The sequence below is a fragment of the Daphnia magna genome, linkage group LG7 (genome assembly GCF_020631705.1).
Source record: "Daphnia magna isolate NIES linkage group LG7, ASM2063170v1.1, whole genome shotgun sequence".
Taxonomy (NCBI): domain Eukaryota; kingdom Metazoa; phylum Arthropoda; class Branchiopoda; order Diplostraca; family Daphniidae; genus Daphnia; species Daphnia magna.
The window spans coordinates 10,265,038-10,281,549 of record NC_059188.1 but is presented as its reverse complement, the minus strand read 5'-3'; the positions used below and the strand labels follow the sequence as shown (position 1 = coordinate 10,281,549).

Sequence of the window (16,512 nt, the reverse complement as noted above, 5' to 3'; positions counted from 1 at the left end):
CAAAACACGATACTTAAAAGGTTGACTAAGAGCTCGTTTTGACGTTGTCACCAAACTTTTTGAAGTATTCACGTCATCACTATTCATTTTTTTTTAAACTTTCTTAATAAGGCTAACAAGTATAACCTGCCAACTCATAGTGGAAAATTCAAAACCTGTGGCTGGAGAAATTACTAGTTCACGGATCTTAACAAATAAACAGCCAGAGCAAACGTAGAATTTCCGGTAGTTTAGACAACTGCATGTGACCGACATTTAAGAAATTACTGTTGGTCATCCGGTGTTGACTCGAAATTGAAAAGTAAACGGGTAACGGTCGTTGACTTATAACGTTTCCTCTCTAACGTGTTAAGGGCGCTTTGAATATGGAAGGAATGGCGCTTTAAAGTTTGAAATCAGTAATGTGCGAATAATGTATTAGCAGAGACTGGCTGAAGCACAAAGGGATCAACGTTTTTTATTGTAAATTATTTTGCATTATCAATTTTCATGACCTATGTGCTGAAGTTTCTTGGCAGTAGAACATCTTGGAATACTCAATCTACAGCCTCCAGAGCCGAATAGACTAATATATCGATTCAATATTATATCCAAGCGAAAAATGGAGAAAAGAAATATCAGCCTTTACGATGGAGTAATAATAAATGTAAACAGTTGCATAAACATTAGATAGCAGGTAACTGCTATAAGCAGGATATGCAGCGGATGTTGCTCTTTGCGGGGCCCTTTGTTATACGAATGACTTCGGTACAACGTTCCCGTTCGAATTGCTGGGGACAGAAAAAGACCGACTAAATTATGGCCAAAAAGTGCTTTTTCCTTTATCAAATTTCCAGAAGTATTAGATGTATAGCTATGGAATTGCATAACGAACGACCCGAATTCCAGCTATTATATTCCTTGTCTACGTTGTTATTGTTGGCAGTAGATGAAATCATTTCAAGGCGGCATGGAATCGAAATATTATTGCTAGCCATCGGCAAATGAAACTAAAGTGCATGCACGTTATTCACCACAATGTCAATCCCTTATCACAGGGCTGATAAAATTTAGCTCACGGGACAATGTCTTCCCGAAGATGTTTTTTTTTTTTTTTGTTTTTTATACATATTCCCGCGTTGTGTGTTGCGTTATCAACAACTGCTTTTTAGCCCTTCATTTGAAACATTTTTCTGTTTATCTTACTCTTAAGAAGATATAGAATTGAAAAAAAAAAGAAACATATATAGAAAAGAAGCACTAATCCCACGAAATTCATCATTCAGTTGAATCCACAATTCCAGAAACTTGGAGCACCATCTTATGAACTTAGTCGTGGAGGGAAGTCGATGTCAATTCCTCTTTTGAAAGATTCGACACAAAGATCAACACAACACGGATGCACATTTTCTTAACACATCTCTCCTTTTCAGTCATTTTTTTATATAATTCACCTCCGTCATATATTTCTGAGAAAAATTATAGGGAGAAATCGTTGCGTGAAACATTCCGGAAATCTGCCGGAAGGGCGTAAACCTTGAATCAAAGCAGAGTGTCAAGAGGGAATCTTATATCTAAAGTCATTGTCGCGTAAACCAAAACTTTTTCTCTAATTCCTTTGGCGAAAAATGACTATTAAAGGCTTACTCGTGACCAATACAAACACAGGTGGGCTTCTGATGAAACAACTTTCCAGTAAAGATGGACTTCAACTTTTGCACAATCCAGCCTGCTGGTTTCTCTTTTGGTTTTTCACCCCAGGATTCTAAACTAATTTGTATTTTAACAATGGCTTCAAATCCAGTCTTCTTGAAGTACTACTTTTCCAATTAGTTGATCGTAAAGTCGTTTGTTTATTGTATCTGATTTTATTTTTATGTGTGTGAAACCTGGCGTTTAATAATTAGGGAAAGACTTCCATGTTCCATCATGCGTAAAACCTGAAACTGGAATCTTTTATTATGACCCAACACAGCAAATAGGCGATAATAAACTGAATCGATTTATACACTGTTCATTGATATGAAAAGAAATGCGAAGTAGTAAATTGTGTTCGCTGTTCGGCGTTGAGGGAGGGCGCTCGGCGTTGGACTTGGTCCTTGGAGGACTTTCATTTTCGTGCGTCTGTATGTTGTCATTTCGTAAGTATGGCAACTCTCAATTTGAAAGCATTCATCATTCTGAATAATGGCTAGCGCGGGGATCAAAGGAATCCCAACGGCTGCTAGCATTTTCAAATTAGATTAAAGTAAAATATCTGACATTTAAAAAGTTTGAGTATATGTAGTGACCATTATTCTAATTAATTTGTTGAAATGCCTGATGAAGATTCTTTGTCTGTCAACAGCCTGTTTGTTGAACCACCAAAGCAACACAAAAGTTTCAGCCTGGTAAGTCTATCCACATTCCAACACCTAAATGAATTTTATTGATATTTTGCTTTCTCCTTTTCTTTCAAAAGAGAAAACGAAAAAAAGATCAGGAAGACAGCGCAAGCACACATTCTCTTAATTTGGGGGATGATGAAGGTCCTAGCAAGCGGAAAAAGCGGCTAGGCAGAGTAGCTTCATTGGCCAACATTTTCACTTCTTCTGGAAAACCCCTGCAGAATGCAAAGCAAGCCCTCAAAAAATCAATTAGTGGAATGCTCCATCCTTCTGCCAAAGAGTCTGCGCCTCCCCAAGAAAGCCAACAGTCACCTACTCCTTCCGTCATTTCCATTCCTTCTTCACCAGCATTGTTAAGAACAAGGGGAAGCATTGCTTCTCTAAGCAGACTATCAGTATAGAACTTTATTATTCATTTTAGGGATTGATTTACAAAGATGTATATGAATTCTAGGGTTCCTCCAATCTCACACCTTACCGCCCACCAGCGTTGACACCTACCAAGCACAGAATCATTCACTTATGGAGTGAAACCTGGGGCAAAACAACAGCATTATCACCTAAACAATCAAGAATTAAAGAGACAAGAGGTATTGTAATTTATTTTTCTCTGGTGGCACACATGTAAACTTTTTGTGTTGTAGACAATGTATGAACTATGGCATGGAGAGTGTGATCTGATTGAGGACATATCTATGCTGCAACGCAACTATCATGATTCACTCTTGCGACTGGGCCTCATTACCGAAAGCGAAGCTGAACAAATATTTGGTGGGATTCGTTCGCTGTTGCCAATTCATTCTGAACTTCGAGACGAACTGACCAAAGCAAAAGGACCAGATGGCTCTATTGAGTCTTTAGGAAATATACTCCTCAAATGGGTATGCACTGTCCTTGCACGTTCGTATTCCCTAAACATAACCATGATTTTTTTTTCCACTCTAGGTCCCAAAACTAGAAATCTATGTGATCCACTGTGCTAACCAAATCCGAGCTAAAAGCGTTTTAGATGAAAAAAGATCGTCTGATGCTCGCGTCGAGGATTTCCTCACACGTTGTTTGGAGTCCCCCTTTTCACGTCGTCTCGATGTGTGGAGTTACCTTGGTGATAATCTTCTAGTTTCAACTGTTGTTCTGTTTGTTCATGTCAAACTATTTCTCTCATTTCTAGATGTTCCAAGGTCACGTCTAGTGAAATACCCTTTGCTGATCAAACAGATTCTCAAATTCACACCTGAAAACCACGTTGATCATAAAGTGCTGGAACAAGTTCTTCGAATACTTACAAACATATTAGACCGGGTTGACAAATCAACAGGACTTGGACGTTGCAAACATGTCATTGGACAAATTGATTTGTCTGATGAAATGTGTTCTGTTTTAAGAAGAGCTACGACGCTCATTTGCGATGGACCCCTGAAAACAAGTCAAGGTTTGAAGTTGCAGTGTTTCCTTTTCGACAGTGGATTAGTCCTGACGAGAGCGCTCTCTAACAATCGGCTGAGTTTGTACAAGACGCCCTTTGAAGTAGGGCAGTTCAAAGTTGTCGATTTGGGCACGAAAGTAGGCCGCAATAATTCGTTCCTGCCCGGCTCATCAGGAAGTGGTCTTGGAACGAAGCACGTCTTTAAAGTGGAGACATCGTCTGAAAGTGCCACATTGGTAACGTTCAACGAGCATAACAAGAAGCAATGGATGCTCGGTCTTCACAGAATCGTTGAAGAATGGCAGTCATCTCACATACACAACAAAGAGACCAGCGATATTGACAGTCCTCGTAAGGCTCCGAAAATTAAGGCCAGCTTAAACATCCGCGGAGCAAATCGACGTAATCTATTGCCACGCGGAAAGTTACAGGTGGTGAGTGCACCACACCTTCCCAGTCAGCCTGCTGGAGGACAAGCAATGCCTTCTCAACCCGTCCGTTTCCTCCGATCCAAAGGTTCTATCTGTCTCAATCAAACCTTAAGCCCAGAAACACATCGAATTTGCACCCGTTCTTGCACCAGTTTGAGAAACTCAGCCCAATCTTAAATTTTTCTTTTTGCATTTGCCTCCCAACAATCTTTTTCAACAGCGGTGTATCACAAGAATCCGTTTTGTACACTTTCTCATTTTCAAATGAAATGAATACATCTTTTGTCTGTCAGTCAAACATGTCCTTCCACCGCATTGTTTGTGTCCCTTTAAGCTACCTGTCCATTATCTTGTGTCCTTTGTAATGTATCATTGACCATACGTCGAAAGACGCCTTTTTTCTTTCAGAAATGGAGATGTTAAATGAACTCCGCACCGGAAACTGGCCTGCTTCTCTTCTTCCTTAAGAACTCACGGAAATGGAATGGATTTCCGCTATCGGATCCTTATCGTCGTTGGTATTTGAACGGCATTAGCGAAAAGAAGGACGCTCTTGTGTTAGTGGAGATGACGGATAATGCTGGTTTCTATAGCATTCTTCGTCGCATCCATAAAGTAAATATCAGACAATTCAAAATTCAATGTCTAATTATTTTATTGTTTAAAATTTCCAGTTACTCTAGGTGTTGTCAATAAGATTTACAACTAGTGAAAGATTGCTGCAAAAACATTTGGCGATGAGGCAGTTGCAAAAAACATTCGATCGTGGATCGCGTTGACGCTTCTGTTTTTATCGTCATAGAATTTTGGGTTTTTCAGCCTAGTGAAAAATAATACTAGAATGATTTCTGGGGAGAAAAATAGCAACGATAATGATAAATGGAGACAACGAGAAGGGACACCCATTTTGAAAACAGACAGTTAAACACTATACACCAATGTGCTAGCCCTCAATAGATTCCTTCAGATATTCTGCGATAAGTATTAACAAAACTTGTTCTTTGGGACCCGGATAGAAAACGAGGACTTTACCTTTAGCCGGCTTCAAATAGAAACTGCTGTACTTTATTGCAATTCATTTTGCTACTAAAATAAGACAAATTAGAGATAAACAAAATTGCTTTGCAAATTCGCTTTTTTTTGTAGGGAAAAGGTTTTACAGGTAAGGAATCTTAAATTAAACATAAAGGATATAAGATAACAAACAATAAGGGGGTATATAAGATCTTCATAGCGTTGATTTTGAGCTGTACGTCACAAGGACTTCAATTAAATAACAAATACAATAACTTAATTATTCAGCAACAACAATATATGGACAACCAAGTGGTGTAGAACAAGGTTTAAATTGTGCTGGAAAGTTTTTGGTAAGTTCGATCATTATTTACCTTTGTGTAAGACGCACGGCTAATATCTTCATTTTCGTCTTTATCGACTATTAAATTGTTGGAACTGTTGCTGCCAATAAACGGTGTGTTGTGTGACTGAATTCCATACATAAAAGTCGCCAAGATGACTAGTCCAGTCCCAAGAACGAAGGTCAGATCCAAGTTCAAGTCATGGAGGACAACGTAAGAACAAAGGCAAGATAAAATTATGGAGACTGATGTTGCAAATCCCTTTAAAATATTGTCTGAAAAAAAAGAAAGAAAAAGTTTTTAAGAACACAGCATAAAACGTTAATTGATCGACCACAAGCGCAATTTCTTACCAGCATATTTGATCACAGCTGCTACAACTAGACCTCCCATTGCCTGTTAAGTATTATAAGAAAATAAGGCTTAAAATGGAATCAATGGATTTGCATTTAGTTAATACTTGGAGCATTATAACTAGCCAGACAACGGAAGTATATCCGTCGAAAAATCCACGTTGGGACACTTTGTCCCAATCATTTATAACGACTCCAGCGGTTCCAAATATTATTGAAAAAATACCTAAAATGCGCAAACAAAATTTTAGGAGAAACTCGATGAATTTAAATTATTTTTCTTTCCTTACCGAGCTGAATGTTTCGAATGATTACAGACGGTTGCGCACTTTCCTTTAAGAGTTTTTCATAGTACACGCCAGCAAACCCACTTGATAAGGATGAAGCAACTACTGCTAACATACCAATTAAATGTTTATGTGGGTTGCTTGGAACTATGTTAGCTTCTTTTTGCTTCCCATCTGAAGAAAACTAAAGTATAAAGAGTAATTAAAGAACCATGAACACACAAATAAATTGCAGCAATTTCATCATAAAAATGCAGACCTGGACAAGTATCACACCACTCATCAAGACAATTAGGGCTAACCACTGAAATGCCTTGATGTCTTTCCTCAAAAGTAAAACCGAAAAGAAGGCTGTTGTCAAAATTTTCAACTGATAAGTGACCTGTATGGGCAAACCATTTTATAAGTTAACTAAAAATGTTTATAGATTGCACAAAACTGATCAACAGTATAAACAAATGTTTGAATGAAATGCCTACTTGAAAAGTTGCTGCATCCAGGGATGACAGAGCTAATAGAATCAGGTTATTCTGAATAGTGTATAATGAGCTGGGAATGGCAAGTTTGGCAGTCTCCGATGGCTTGAAAATAACTTCAGATCCCAAAGCCTTTAAAAGCTGTTCTATAGAGCCAGATTTCTGAATGAGCAGAAGAATCAGGCAGAACATAAATTTGATGAGTTCTGAAACAAGAACCAATGTGGTGGCAATATATAAATCTTTTCCTCCTTCTGTTTGTTTTCGTGAATATCGCATTGCCAAAACTGTCAGAGTTGTCTGAAATGGGAGAAAATTGCATTTAATTTTCCAAATTGAATCAATAAAGTTTACCTGTAAAGTCAAGATGAATAAGCTAAAATATCTCAAGGTGTTTTGGCCCAACATAGTGTGTTTTTCCATGACTCAATGGAATGCTCTTCACATAATTTTGTAAAATATGATGAGCTGGCAGTTGCACTGAGAAGGCTCTTTGTTTCTTTAATGTTTACTAGCCTGGGGGATGTATCACAGAAACAATGTGACTATGTGAGTTTATATGTAAGCTGTACTAGCGTTATTTTCAAACCACGGTTGCAAGCTTTGCATCGCTGTTTGACAGCGAACACAAATAGTAGCAGAAGCAAAATGTCTGGTGACACAGTCAGTAAAAAAGGGATATGGATATTGGAATATCATTCTACTTTGCGGAAATTTGGAAAAGATTTAGCTATTTTTTTTACTATTCTTCTTTGCGGAAATAGGGAAAAATTTAATTATGTGACTTGAATTTATCGTTTGAATTAAAAATTCCTTCTCCTTTTCAAACGAAACACAAATGTACTATTACAGTGATTGGACGATAAACTATTTAAAGTCTATTTGTAAAGTCACCTTCATGCAGTTCAATCCTAAATTCCTAAGAATATGCAGGCACAATCAAAGGTGGGAGAGCGCGCTCACGAAAGCCGCTCAATTTTGATAAACGTGAGCGTGAGCGTTAGCTTAAGAAGAGACCCGTTGAGCGAGCGCTCACAACATTTTACGCCATCTATTAGTAAATAAAGTGAACTTTTGCTCAAGACTACGGACGGATAATTTTTGGGGAAAAAAAAAAAAAAAAAAAAAAAAAAAAAAAAAAAAAAAAAAAAAAAAAAAAATTTTCGTTAAATATTGTGCAGACGACACAAATTACATGTGTTCAAAAATGTGATTGACAAGTGCTGGTAAATTTTAGTTCCAATCATCAAACATCTGTAAGCTCTGCACGCTAGATTTTCTTATTTTTTTCAATATCTTTGTGCCGTACAATATTATATGTGTCCGACAGTCGTAGTGGGCTTCTAAATTCTCCATATTTTCACATAGGTTTGCCACGTAGTAAGAGACACCGCCAGATGCGCTTTACAGAAGTAACATTTTCTGCCGATATTCATTCCAAAATAACGTTTGAAATTGAGGTAGGCTACTGATACTTTTCATATTCCCTACTTGAACGTCAAAAGCACAAATAGACAGGTTGTGTGCAACAGTCCTAAACTAATAACAGGACCATACTTGCGGATATAGCGACATATGTCCACTTACCCACGAATGTCGAAGTAATTTTATTTGACTTGGCAAGCTACTCGTCTTACACGGAGGGAAGTTTCAAGCTACAAATACGAGCATCCCGAAATTTGCATTGAGATGTCGTATAAAAACACTCGTTTTTTTTTGTTGGCTCTTCGTGCAGTCAAAAAGAGCTGAATCAGCATGAATTTGGAATGTTCTTATGGTGGCACTTGGAACGTTTTTTTCTCTCTTCATAATTGGCCCTTAGTGACAACAACGATTTAAAAAAAACGTGCGACAACTATTCAGATTTCTTGTTAGATTAAACGACTGGTGAGTGGAACGTTGTCGAGGAAGGATAACAGGATATCGAGCTTAGTAGCCTAGACAACGCATGTGGTGTTAGTAATAAGTCGAATACGATACACAAGTGTAATAAGCTTGTTCATTTGCTAATGGTGCCCAACCATTATGACTAGTGCTCATGAACTTGCCCTGTCGTTCCCGACTCCATAAGGGTCACACCCATTCGGTCGCTATATACAAAAGCCCATGTTAAATCCAATAAAAGACAATGGACTAATATTTTGATATTCTTGCGTGCAGTCTTTTTATTTCTTTACATATTGCTATAGACATGGATAAAGCGATCAGAAAAATGTTTGCGTAAAAGCGACATTGTCGAACAGTATCGGTAAATCTCGAATAATAAAACAAAAACGAAAAAGATAGTATATTCTATGCGGACAACATTATTGCTTTGAGCACGAAGCGGTTGGATTTTTGCACTTAGATTCGATCGGTTGCGCAAATGTGGGGGGGAGAAGGTGGACTAGGACGCCGGGGAAAGACGAGAACAGTTAGCCATGATGTCGACTACATCGACCTGGGCCTTTGCCATTCAACTAGTGAACGCGGAACCGTACGCTTCTGTTCTAGCCAAGTCACCGTAATCCAGCCAACTCCGTCGTTCATCATGCTGAAACTCACTTTACTTTTCTTTGCAATCATCGTTCTTTTCGGACGGGCATACTCATGGGGCGGAAGATTTAATCGTTTCAGCCCGGAGATGCTTTCCAACATGGGCTACGGTGGCTATGGAAACAATCGTCATGCCCCTCAGGTAATTTTTTTCCCCATACTTTTCGGAATGTAGGTTTTAATTCAAATAAGTTCCAATGGCAGCTGATAGAGCTCCTCACATTGTTGTGTCTTTATCGGCTTGGTAACGCGTTAAGAATGATGTATTTATCGCTTATTTCCAGGATGAAGAAAAAGGTTATAAGGTTAAGTTAATTCGCTAACATTTGTTCGCATTAGACGGCCGGTGAAACACATTACTGTATACTACACTAATCTCATAGAGAGCATGATAACGATATAAATAAATATGGAGTGTGTAATAAATCACACTATATGTCTTTCTTACGTGACACCTTTTCCTCGAGCGGTTAACTCCGGTAGTTTACTCCGGAAAACCTTTATTATTTTTATCGTCATAAAGCGTCTTGTTCTTTACACAAAGGTAGTTTTTTTTTTTAGATGTAGCCGAGTTAAATGTATAGCTATAGAAAAAAACAACAACCTTAGTGTGTTAGAAAAAGGGGAAAGGGCATGGCCTCAGAACAAAGAGTTGTAACGAAGCGTAAAGCGAGTAGATCGATGGAGAGACTCACGATTGTGTACGCTACGCACGCACAACCGAGTGCTGCCGTCCAAACCTGCAGTTTCTTTTTTTTCCTTAGTTGTCTGCAAATGCGAGGTAACCGAATGAAACATCAGAGAAATGTACGTTGCGACGTCAATAACGGCATTTTGTTGAACACACGACGCGGGACTACACAACCGAACTGATTTAGCTGCGTTGCTATACAATTTCGATCGCATCTCCGAGCAAGCGATAAAGACGACTAGCATAAGTAAGATGGAAAGATCGACCTCATTTAGCATACACACATTAAATTTAATTCGCGTTAGTCGTATTTACAGATTGTTGTGCAATCTGCTAATTTGTTCTTTAATTTAACTGTTAACTAAAATTTGCCTCTTAAGTTAAGCCGACATACATGCAGGTATTCACCTGCATGTATGGCCGTATTACAAGGGAGTATTGGCGGATGGTTAATTAGGTATAGTCATAATCTGTTAGCGGATGCTTTATAATCTTGTTATCTATACGACCCTTCATCAAACCAATTTGAAGTTACCTAGAAATTGCCCCCGGATCAGTTGCATGCAACCATTTGCCCAAATTTGAACGATACTCGTAAGGTATCTTTTGAAAGTAACTATTGCGCTTGAAATGGATGCAAAACTTAATTTTTAGCTAGTAATTTCTTATTGAGTAAATATTGACGTCGCTAAAAAGAGTAGCTAACATGAAGAACGCGTAGCCTTCCGTTATATCGGCACTCTATTGATCCGCACTCCTACCTCCGGAACGGGCGGGTGAATTCAAGGTAACCGTAGACTTGTTAGGAGTTCACCAGCAAGTTTGTATACACATTGAAAACTTCTTGGGAAAAGTAAGTCAGTAAGAAGTTACTACACCCATTGCACCTGTTCCGCATGATACGGGCTGGAGCTTGAGATTTGCAGCACATGTGCTGTGTTAGAGAATAACTTTGCTTATATATTCCATCTCATTACATTTTCTCGACATGTATACAGAATAAGTCCTGTATACGGTCTGGTAAACACATTTAATACTGAGGCTTGCGGAGGCCTGCGTCCATAATGCCACTCTTTGGTCTCGCCCTTTCTAAATCGCCGACTGATCGATAGAGAGGGAAAAAGTATGTATCCTATAAATAACAAGCTGATGATCTGAAACTTTGGTCCGTGCAAAGGCACAGGTCAATAGTGTGGAGAAGAAAACCGGTGGCGCAGTGAAAACGTACAGCAAGTGGCTATAACGTTGGTTGCCTTCCGGCCGTGCCCTCAACAGATCTCCACTATCGATTTGCTATTAAACCCGAGCACTGCCGGCTATATGGCTAGATGTTTCTCACAAAATAATTTATGCGGTTTGTTGAAACACCCCCGTTTTGCCTATATAACAAGGCGAAAGCAACATAGATATCGTGTACCATAGTTTCGCTCGATGTTCATAAACGTCAATAAATGCACATAGGGCCTATACGTATGTCGTTCTATAAGAACAATGACTGAAATAAAAGCTCCAAATAAAAACAAATTGTTTCTTCTGCTGGCCCGTTTTTCTTTTTCAAAAAGCTATTAGAATTTGATGGCTCACTTTTAGTTCTAAATTTGTAATGACCAAACGCGTTTCTAAATGGAATATTCAAATACGTCTCTAGCGACTCAAATGAAATGCCACCAACTGCGTAAAACGAAATTTCGTAGACTTTATGTCCGCCATTTCTGGTGATCAACATAAGGTTTAAGAAATTGTATGGGACGGGTTGTCGCCAGTGTTGTACGACAAGCGTCTATTGTGTTTTCTTTCCCCTTGTAATGCGAAGCCTTTGATGAAAAAGAAACATGATTCGATTTACGAATATTCCAATGTATTTTTTCTGTCAACGCAGCGTTTTCTTCCGGCATCTTCAATGGATCTTTTGGAATCGATGCTGCAGAGTGAAGAGGATGAAGAAATGACAGAGGCCAGCAATAAAGCTGTGTCCAGCTGCTCCGGACGTCGCTGCTCCGCCAATGAACACTGCTGCCCAGGAACCGTTTGCGTTGATCTGGATGGCCGTAAGTCTAAGAAAAATACATTTCGCTATGTAGCAAGTTGTATGTTTACGTAAGCTATATATGTAGGTGTAAGTGCATTGTTGAATAAGCTATGTAGCTACAATCGACGTCAATTGCCAACTGGAACGCTGACTCTTGACATGCGTAGTACTTGACCAGCAAATGCCGCTCGGCCGTCCTTTTATTTAACCAAGTCGCTGTCGTGACGTCAATTTGGACGTGCTCTCAATTACGTAGCAGACATAAAATAAAAAATGTATAGAGTAAATTGTGTATTTACTCTATACCGAGCGCTGTAGCCTACAACGAGTTATTCTCCTACAGAAAAACATGGGGAAAGGAGCTCGTAAATAGGTCGTTTTTTTTAAACGGATGTGAACAGATGGAGCTTCCCACGATTCTAAGTAATGCCGGAAAAAAAGGAAAAGGTTACCATCCTATGAGTAGATGGAAACTGTGGCGCTGACAGATTTCCCTGACGCGTTATACCAAAACTTGATTATTTTTGAAAAGTAACATCTATGACCCGTCACAAATGTGTAGATCTTGAATAAATATACCCACTGGCTATCACGTTTTTTTTTCTTCTAAAGAAATATTGGATCGATATAAAATGAAATAAAAAACAAAAAAACTTGAATGTTTAGCATCGGTCGGCACTTGCCTTCCACACCACGGTAGGCGTGAGGGATCGACATGCCATCACACCTCAGATTGCGATTTCGGGTTGCTGTGTGTCGTGTCAGGCGCTGGAAAAACTTGCCAACAACCATCAGAAAACGTCAAACAGTATAGTAAGCCGTTAACATTTCAACGATTTCATTTTTTCTTAAAGGGTGGCGTAACTCTTGATTCTAATTTGCAGACGAAGATTGTGCCCAAAGCAGCGAGTGTGACGTGTCGAAAGGTTTGTGCTGCCAATTACTTCGACGCCACCGGCAATCTCCACGTAAAGTAAGTTTTGATCAAACGTTTCTTCAACATCCGGAATGTACAGACTTGGCTACGATGTTTCCTTTTTTTTCCGGTGCCTGGGTCTAGCTACTTTACATCGGATAATGATGACAGATGTTAAAACGAAAAAAAAAAAAATTACAATTTTCTTTAAACTAATTGGGCTTTTCTATTTACGTTTGTAAAAGTGTTGAAGCAAAGGTGTCGAGCAAAAATGAAAAAGCGCTCTGGATTTTATTTCGGTACTTTGGGGCTACCTAAGAGATGGTTGCCGAGTTGTTACGCTATGCCTAACCAAGCGTAAACATGCCCGGAAAAGCTACACGTAGAAATTGCGTTTACAAAAGGGGGAAAAAAAGAAAGAAAAGAAGACGTGTTTCATTGGTTTGTTGTTACTAAAACGACACACGTCGTCATTATAGCCTGAATTAAGAACGAGAGATGCTAATTTGGGTAGATGCAAGTGCTTAGAAGCCAGCTTTTTTAGACTATAATTCTTTCGAGTAATAACCTAATCAACGATAGTCTTAGTTTATTCGACTCCCTGTGGGCTTTACTATACGTGTTTGTTATTACCGCTCGAATGCCCGTGCGAGAACCGTTGCCTAGGTGACCAACAAACGTAAAGGTTATCGACCAATCTAGAACTATTTTCATACGAGGCCATATCTAACATCGAGGTATTACCTCCCTATTCGATCATGCAACTTACGTCTTCTACCTCCTCTGCCATTCTCAGTTTCCTCAACTATTCTATTATGTATCATTTGCATTTTTCATCTTCCCAGAAGTCTGGGGCTTTGTCCCTTTTATGCCACACATCGCCTATTGTTATCCTTTTTAGCAAAGATCAGGGTTACGGAGGGAATTTTCGGCAACAGTCGACTGCACGTCCGAATCCCCTAGTCCTTTGAAGTGTGACGCGAAGGTTTTCCTAAGTATAGTCATTAGCAATTTAATTGGCAGTCAGATGCAGTTGCAAGTTTGCTTGGCTATCCGGGGTATGAGATGTTGAGCGAGAAAGGTCAGCTACCATAGCAACTTAGATAGGGGAAGATCAGTGGGGAACAAAAAAATGGATTTCACGGAAAGCCTGCCCCTGTGGGAAAAAGGGCGTATAGTACCTAAACTAAACCTACGTGGGGGTAGTAAAGGCGAGGGTGACATCCAGATGTAGGCCTCTTCCTTCCGTCGGGTGGTTTTAGTTAGTTCAAACGGAGGCGGGTACAAATTAAATTCCACTTTCAAAAACCAATTGCACGTCGTGACGTCAAAAGGCGATGGATTCCAATTTGCATATCAATTTTCTACGTTATGATTATCATTTGGAACGTCTTCCTTCGATTTGTGCTTTTTGGCAGAGTGGTTTCATGACGTCAGTCTATATGATACCAACGCACAAGTAAGCCTGTTTTGTAATTGCAGAAGCACTCCAAGTCTCCAGCTTCCGTCCCAAATGGAGCATACAATTCTCTTTGATCTGCTTACCTGGTTTTTATGCGATTAAATATTGGCCCGACTATTCGACGAGTGGTCCGTGACCCACCATTTCTGAGAATTTTACGATCCGTAGCTTTGTTAAACAATGAATTCAACTTATATCTCTGAAATTTCCCGAACTCGTGCGTACATCCACCTGGGGGTGGGGTAGAGAGCTGTTGATAGAATATGTCACCACTTGTCTGACTAAGACTGTCTGAAAGAACTTTTAGCTGCTATAAACAAAAGTTGAAATGCCAACCGTCACTGGACCTGTTCCCAAAACTCCACGTTACCACAAACATCCCTAAATTAGATTATTGCATGCAAATACATTAAAAGGTCCTGAGATGGGCTTTTAATTATCAATAGAAGAGTCATAATAAAAGTAAAACCCTAAACTTGGATGTTAAAGTGAATATACAAAGTGTAATGCGGTATTACTAATTAATTTGTTGATATTTAATGTTTTGCACTATCTTTTCAAAAACTCTCAGGCATGCAGTTACTTTCGTGATCCACTAGTTTGCATCGGAGCTGTTTCCGTTGATTCGGTCAAGGAACAAATTCAACACACGGCGAATGAGAAACGCTTAACTGACCGCGCCGCCAATTATTCCCGCAAGTAGATTGCGTATTGGATCATCAAAATGAAGAATGGATTTCATTCATTTACACTGAAAACGTCTACGTAACAGACTTAACGCAGACCTTTGATCATTGGGATCTGTCTGCGAATACTTGCATGTTTTTCCACGGAATACTTTTTGAAATATTTATTTTATTTTATTTGTTTTTTCAATGGCCACGTCAACTTATGTATTTTTGACGTTCTTCTTCTAGTAGTGCTTTTCAACACTACACTTTTGAATCACTTATTTATTTCATCTAGTTGTCAAATTGCAACCATAGCGTCCATCAAAAAGAGAACTATAAGAAAAGAACAATAGGTGTCAACAATTTTCAAAATTGTTCATCTCCAGTTTTATTCGACATCAAAACATGTCCTTTGACTATTGGTCATGTTTTCATTGTTAATGGCAATACCATTTTCTTTTTTTCTTTCTTTTTTTTTTGCGATTTCCGACACTCTCAGTGAATGTACTAAGGTTTTCCTACGCTACACTCACTATACTATATCCATGGTGTTAAGTGTGTTTCATAAACTACAAGCGTAGGTTACCGATATTTATCAGCAGCTTTCAGTGTAAATTAATTGTCATTTCTTTGTTAAAATTGTATTTCTTTACTAATTGTTTTCAGGACGTGTACGTCACGATTGGGAAATATATACTACATAACTGTTCAGGTTACCTTTCCTCAATTTTACTAGTATGATATGAGTTACTTGCGTGAATACTGGGCAAACATTCATCATTAATCATATCCTCTTGGCATGTAACCGTAGCCCTATAGGGGTGGGTTAGAAGGACAGGGTAGAGAACCAGAGGGAAACGGCGTCGTCACTGGAATAAAGTTGTCTGTTTGTGTATGGCAATCCTACGTGTAAGGTGATAGCTGATAGTCGTATTTCATGTACATTAAATACGCCTATCAGACTGTCACATTTATTATAGAAAAATGTGACAGTTTTCCCTAGTAAACTACTGAATCAAATTGGAAAATAATTATATATTAGCAAGATAATTCTCTGATTCCAAGTAACTTAGATATTGTATTATAGAAAAAAATTTCCTAATACAGGGGCGCGTCAAGTGGCAAATCAGACGAATCCTGATTCGTCTGATTAACAACAATACACTAGAAACGCTATATACCTGATCTCAGCAGCCTCCTGGCGGTAATCAGCTTGTACTACACTTTGTACAGGGCCTTATGGAAAATCAGGATTCGTCTGATCATAGCCCACTGGATGTAATAGTTCAAGCCTGAAGCATAGAACTGTAAAAGTGACTCACCCCTCCGGCGATGGGAGGAGCTTATTCTCGAATGGACACTAGCACCACCACCAAAGATTCTTGGAACTTCTTGGAGTAATCGCTAACAAAACAAAAAACAAACAAAACAGTTAGTTGTCGTTTTAGCGTTTTGATGTTAAGAGTTCTTTTTACATTTTGAAAGTGTTGAAATTGACGACTAAAGTTACG

The 16,512-nt window shown here is 38.9% G+C and overlaps 3 protein-coding genes across 5 annotated transcripts; 2 read left to right on the top strand and 1 right to left on the bottom strand.

Annotated features, from left to right (window-relative positions):
* The first annotated feature begins 2,139 nt into the window (after positions 1–2,139).
* On the top strand, positions 2,140–4,521 carry LOC116926896 (rho guanine nucleotide exchange factor 3). Its single transcript, XM_032933811.2, is given in 7 exon segments — positions 2,140–2,369; positions 2,441–2,761; positions 2,821–2,925; positions 2,927–2,956; positions 3,011–3,247; positions 3,312–3,471; positions 3,538–4,521. Coding segments are annotated over 7 exon segments (1,791 nt in total). The 5' UTR covers positions 2,140–2,294; the 3' UTR covers positions 4,401–4,521.
* A 339-nt stretch (positions 4,522–4,860) lies between these two features.
* Positions 4,861–7,360, bottom strand: LOC116926903 (UDP-N-acetylglucosamine transporter). 2 transcript variants are annotated; one of them, XM_032933824.2, is made up of 8 exons: positions 7,052–7,360; positions 6,701–6,997; positions 6,481–6,603; positions 6,225–6,405; positions 6,042–6,160; positions 5,935–5,977; positions 5,612–5,856; positions 4,861–5,043 (listed from the first exon to the last, which is right to left on the bottom strand). In XM_032933824.2, the coding sequence occupies exons 1-8, from the start codon at positions 7,118–7,120 to the stop codon at positions 5,020–5,022; spliced, it is 1,101 nt and encodes a 366-aa protein (XP_032789715.2). In that variant the 5' UTR covers positions 7,121–7,360; the 3' UTR covers positions 4,861–5,019. The 2 variants fall into 2 exon arrangements, with proteins under 2 accessions (XP_032789715.2, XP_032789714.2); XM_032933823.2 differs by having other exon boundaries at positions 4,861–5,856; positions 7,052–7,358.
* A 567-nt stretch (positions 7,361–7,927) lies between these two features.
* Positions 7,928–15,710, top strand: LOC116926905 (ITG-like peptide). 2 transcript variants are annotated; one of them, XM_032933827.2, is made up of 6 exons: positions 7,928–7,953; positions 8,066–8,157; positions 11,803–11,971; positions 12,619–12,765; positions 12,837–12,925; positions 14,902–15,710. In XM_032933827.2, the coding sequence occupies exons 2-6, from the start codon at positions 8,095–8,097 to the stop codon at positions 15,031–15,033; spliced, it is 600 nt and encodes a 199-aa protein (XP_032789718.2). In that variant the 5' UTR covers positions 7,928–7,953; positions 8,066–8,094; the 3' UTR covers positions 15,034–15,710. The 2 variants fall into 2 exon arrangements, with proteins under 2 accessions (XP_032789718.2, XP_032789717.1); XM_032933826.2 differs by lacking the exons at positions 7,928–7,953; positions 8,066–8,157 and adding an exon at positions 9,048–9,374.
* The last annotated feature ends 802 nt before the right edge of the window (positions 15,711–16,512 follow it).

Bases quoted from the DNA above. Each gene is read 5' to 3' on its own strand.
- LOC116926903 (XM_032933823.2), bottom strand. From the start codon at position 7,120: ATGGAAAAACACACTATGTTGGGCCAAAACACCTTGAGATATTTTAGC. The intron at 6,998-7,051 runs GTAAACTTTATT...CTCCCATTTCAG, and splicing joins TATTCATCTTGACTTTACAG to ACAACTCTGACAGTTTTGGC. The intron at 5,857-5,934 runs GTAAGAAATTGC...CTTTTTTTTCAG, and splicing joins AGCTGTGATCAAATATGCTG to ACAATATTTTAAAGGGATTT.
- LOC116926905 (XM_032933826.2), top strand. From the start codon at position 9,063: ATGTGGGGGGGAGAAGGTGGACTAGGACGCCGGGGAAAGACGAGAACA. The intron at 12,766-12,836 runs GTAAGCCGTTAA...TCTAATTTGCAG, and splicing joins AGAAAACGTCAAACAGTATA to ACGAAGATTGTGCCCAAAGC. The intron at 12,926-14,901 runs GTAAGTTTTGAT...AAAAACTCTCAG, and splicing joins ACCGGCAATCTCCACGTAAA to GCATGCAGTTACTTTCGTGA.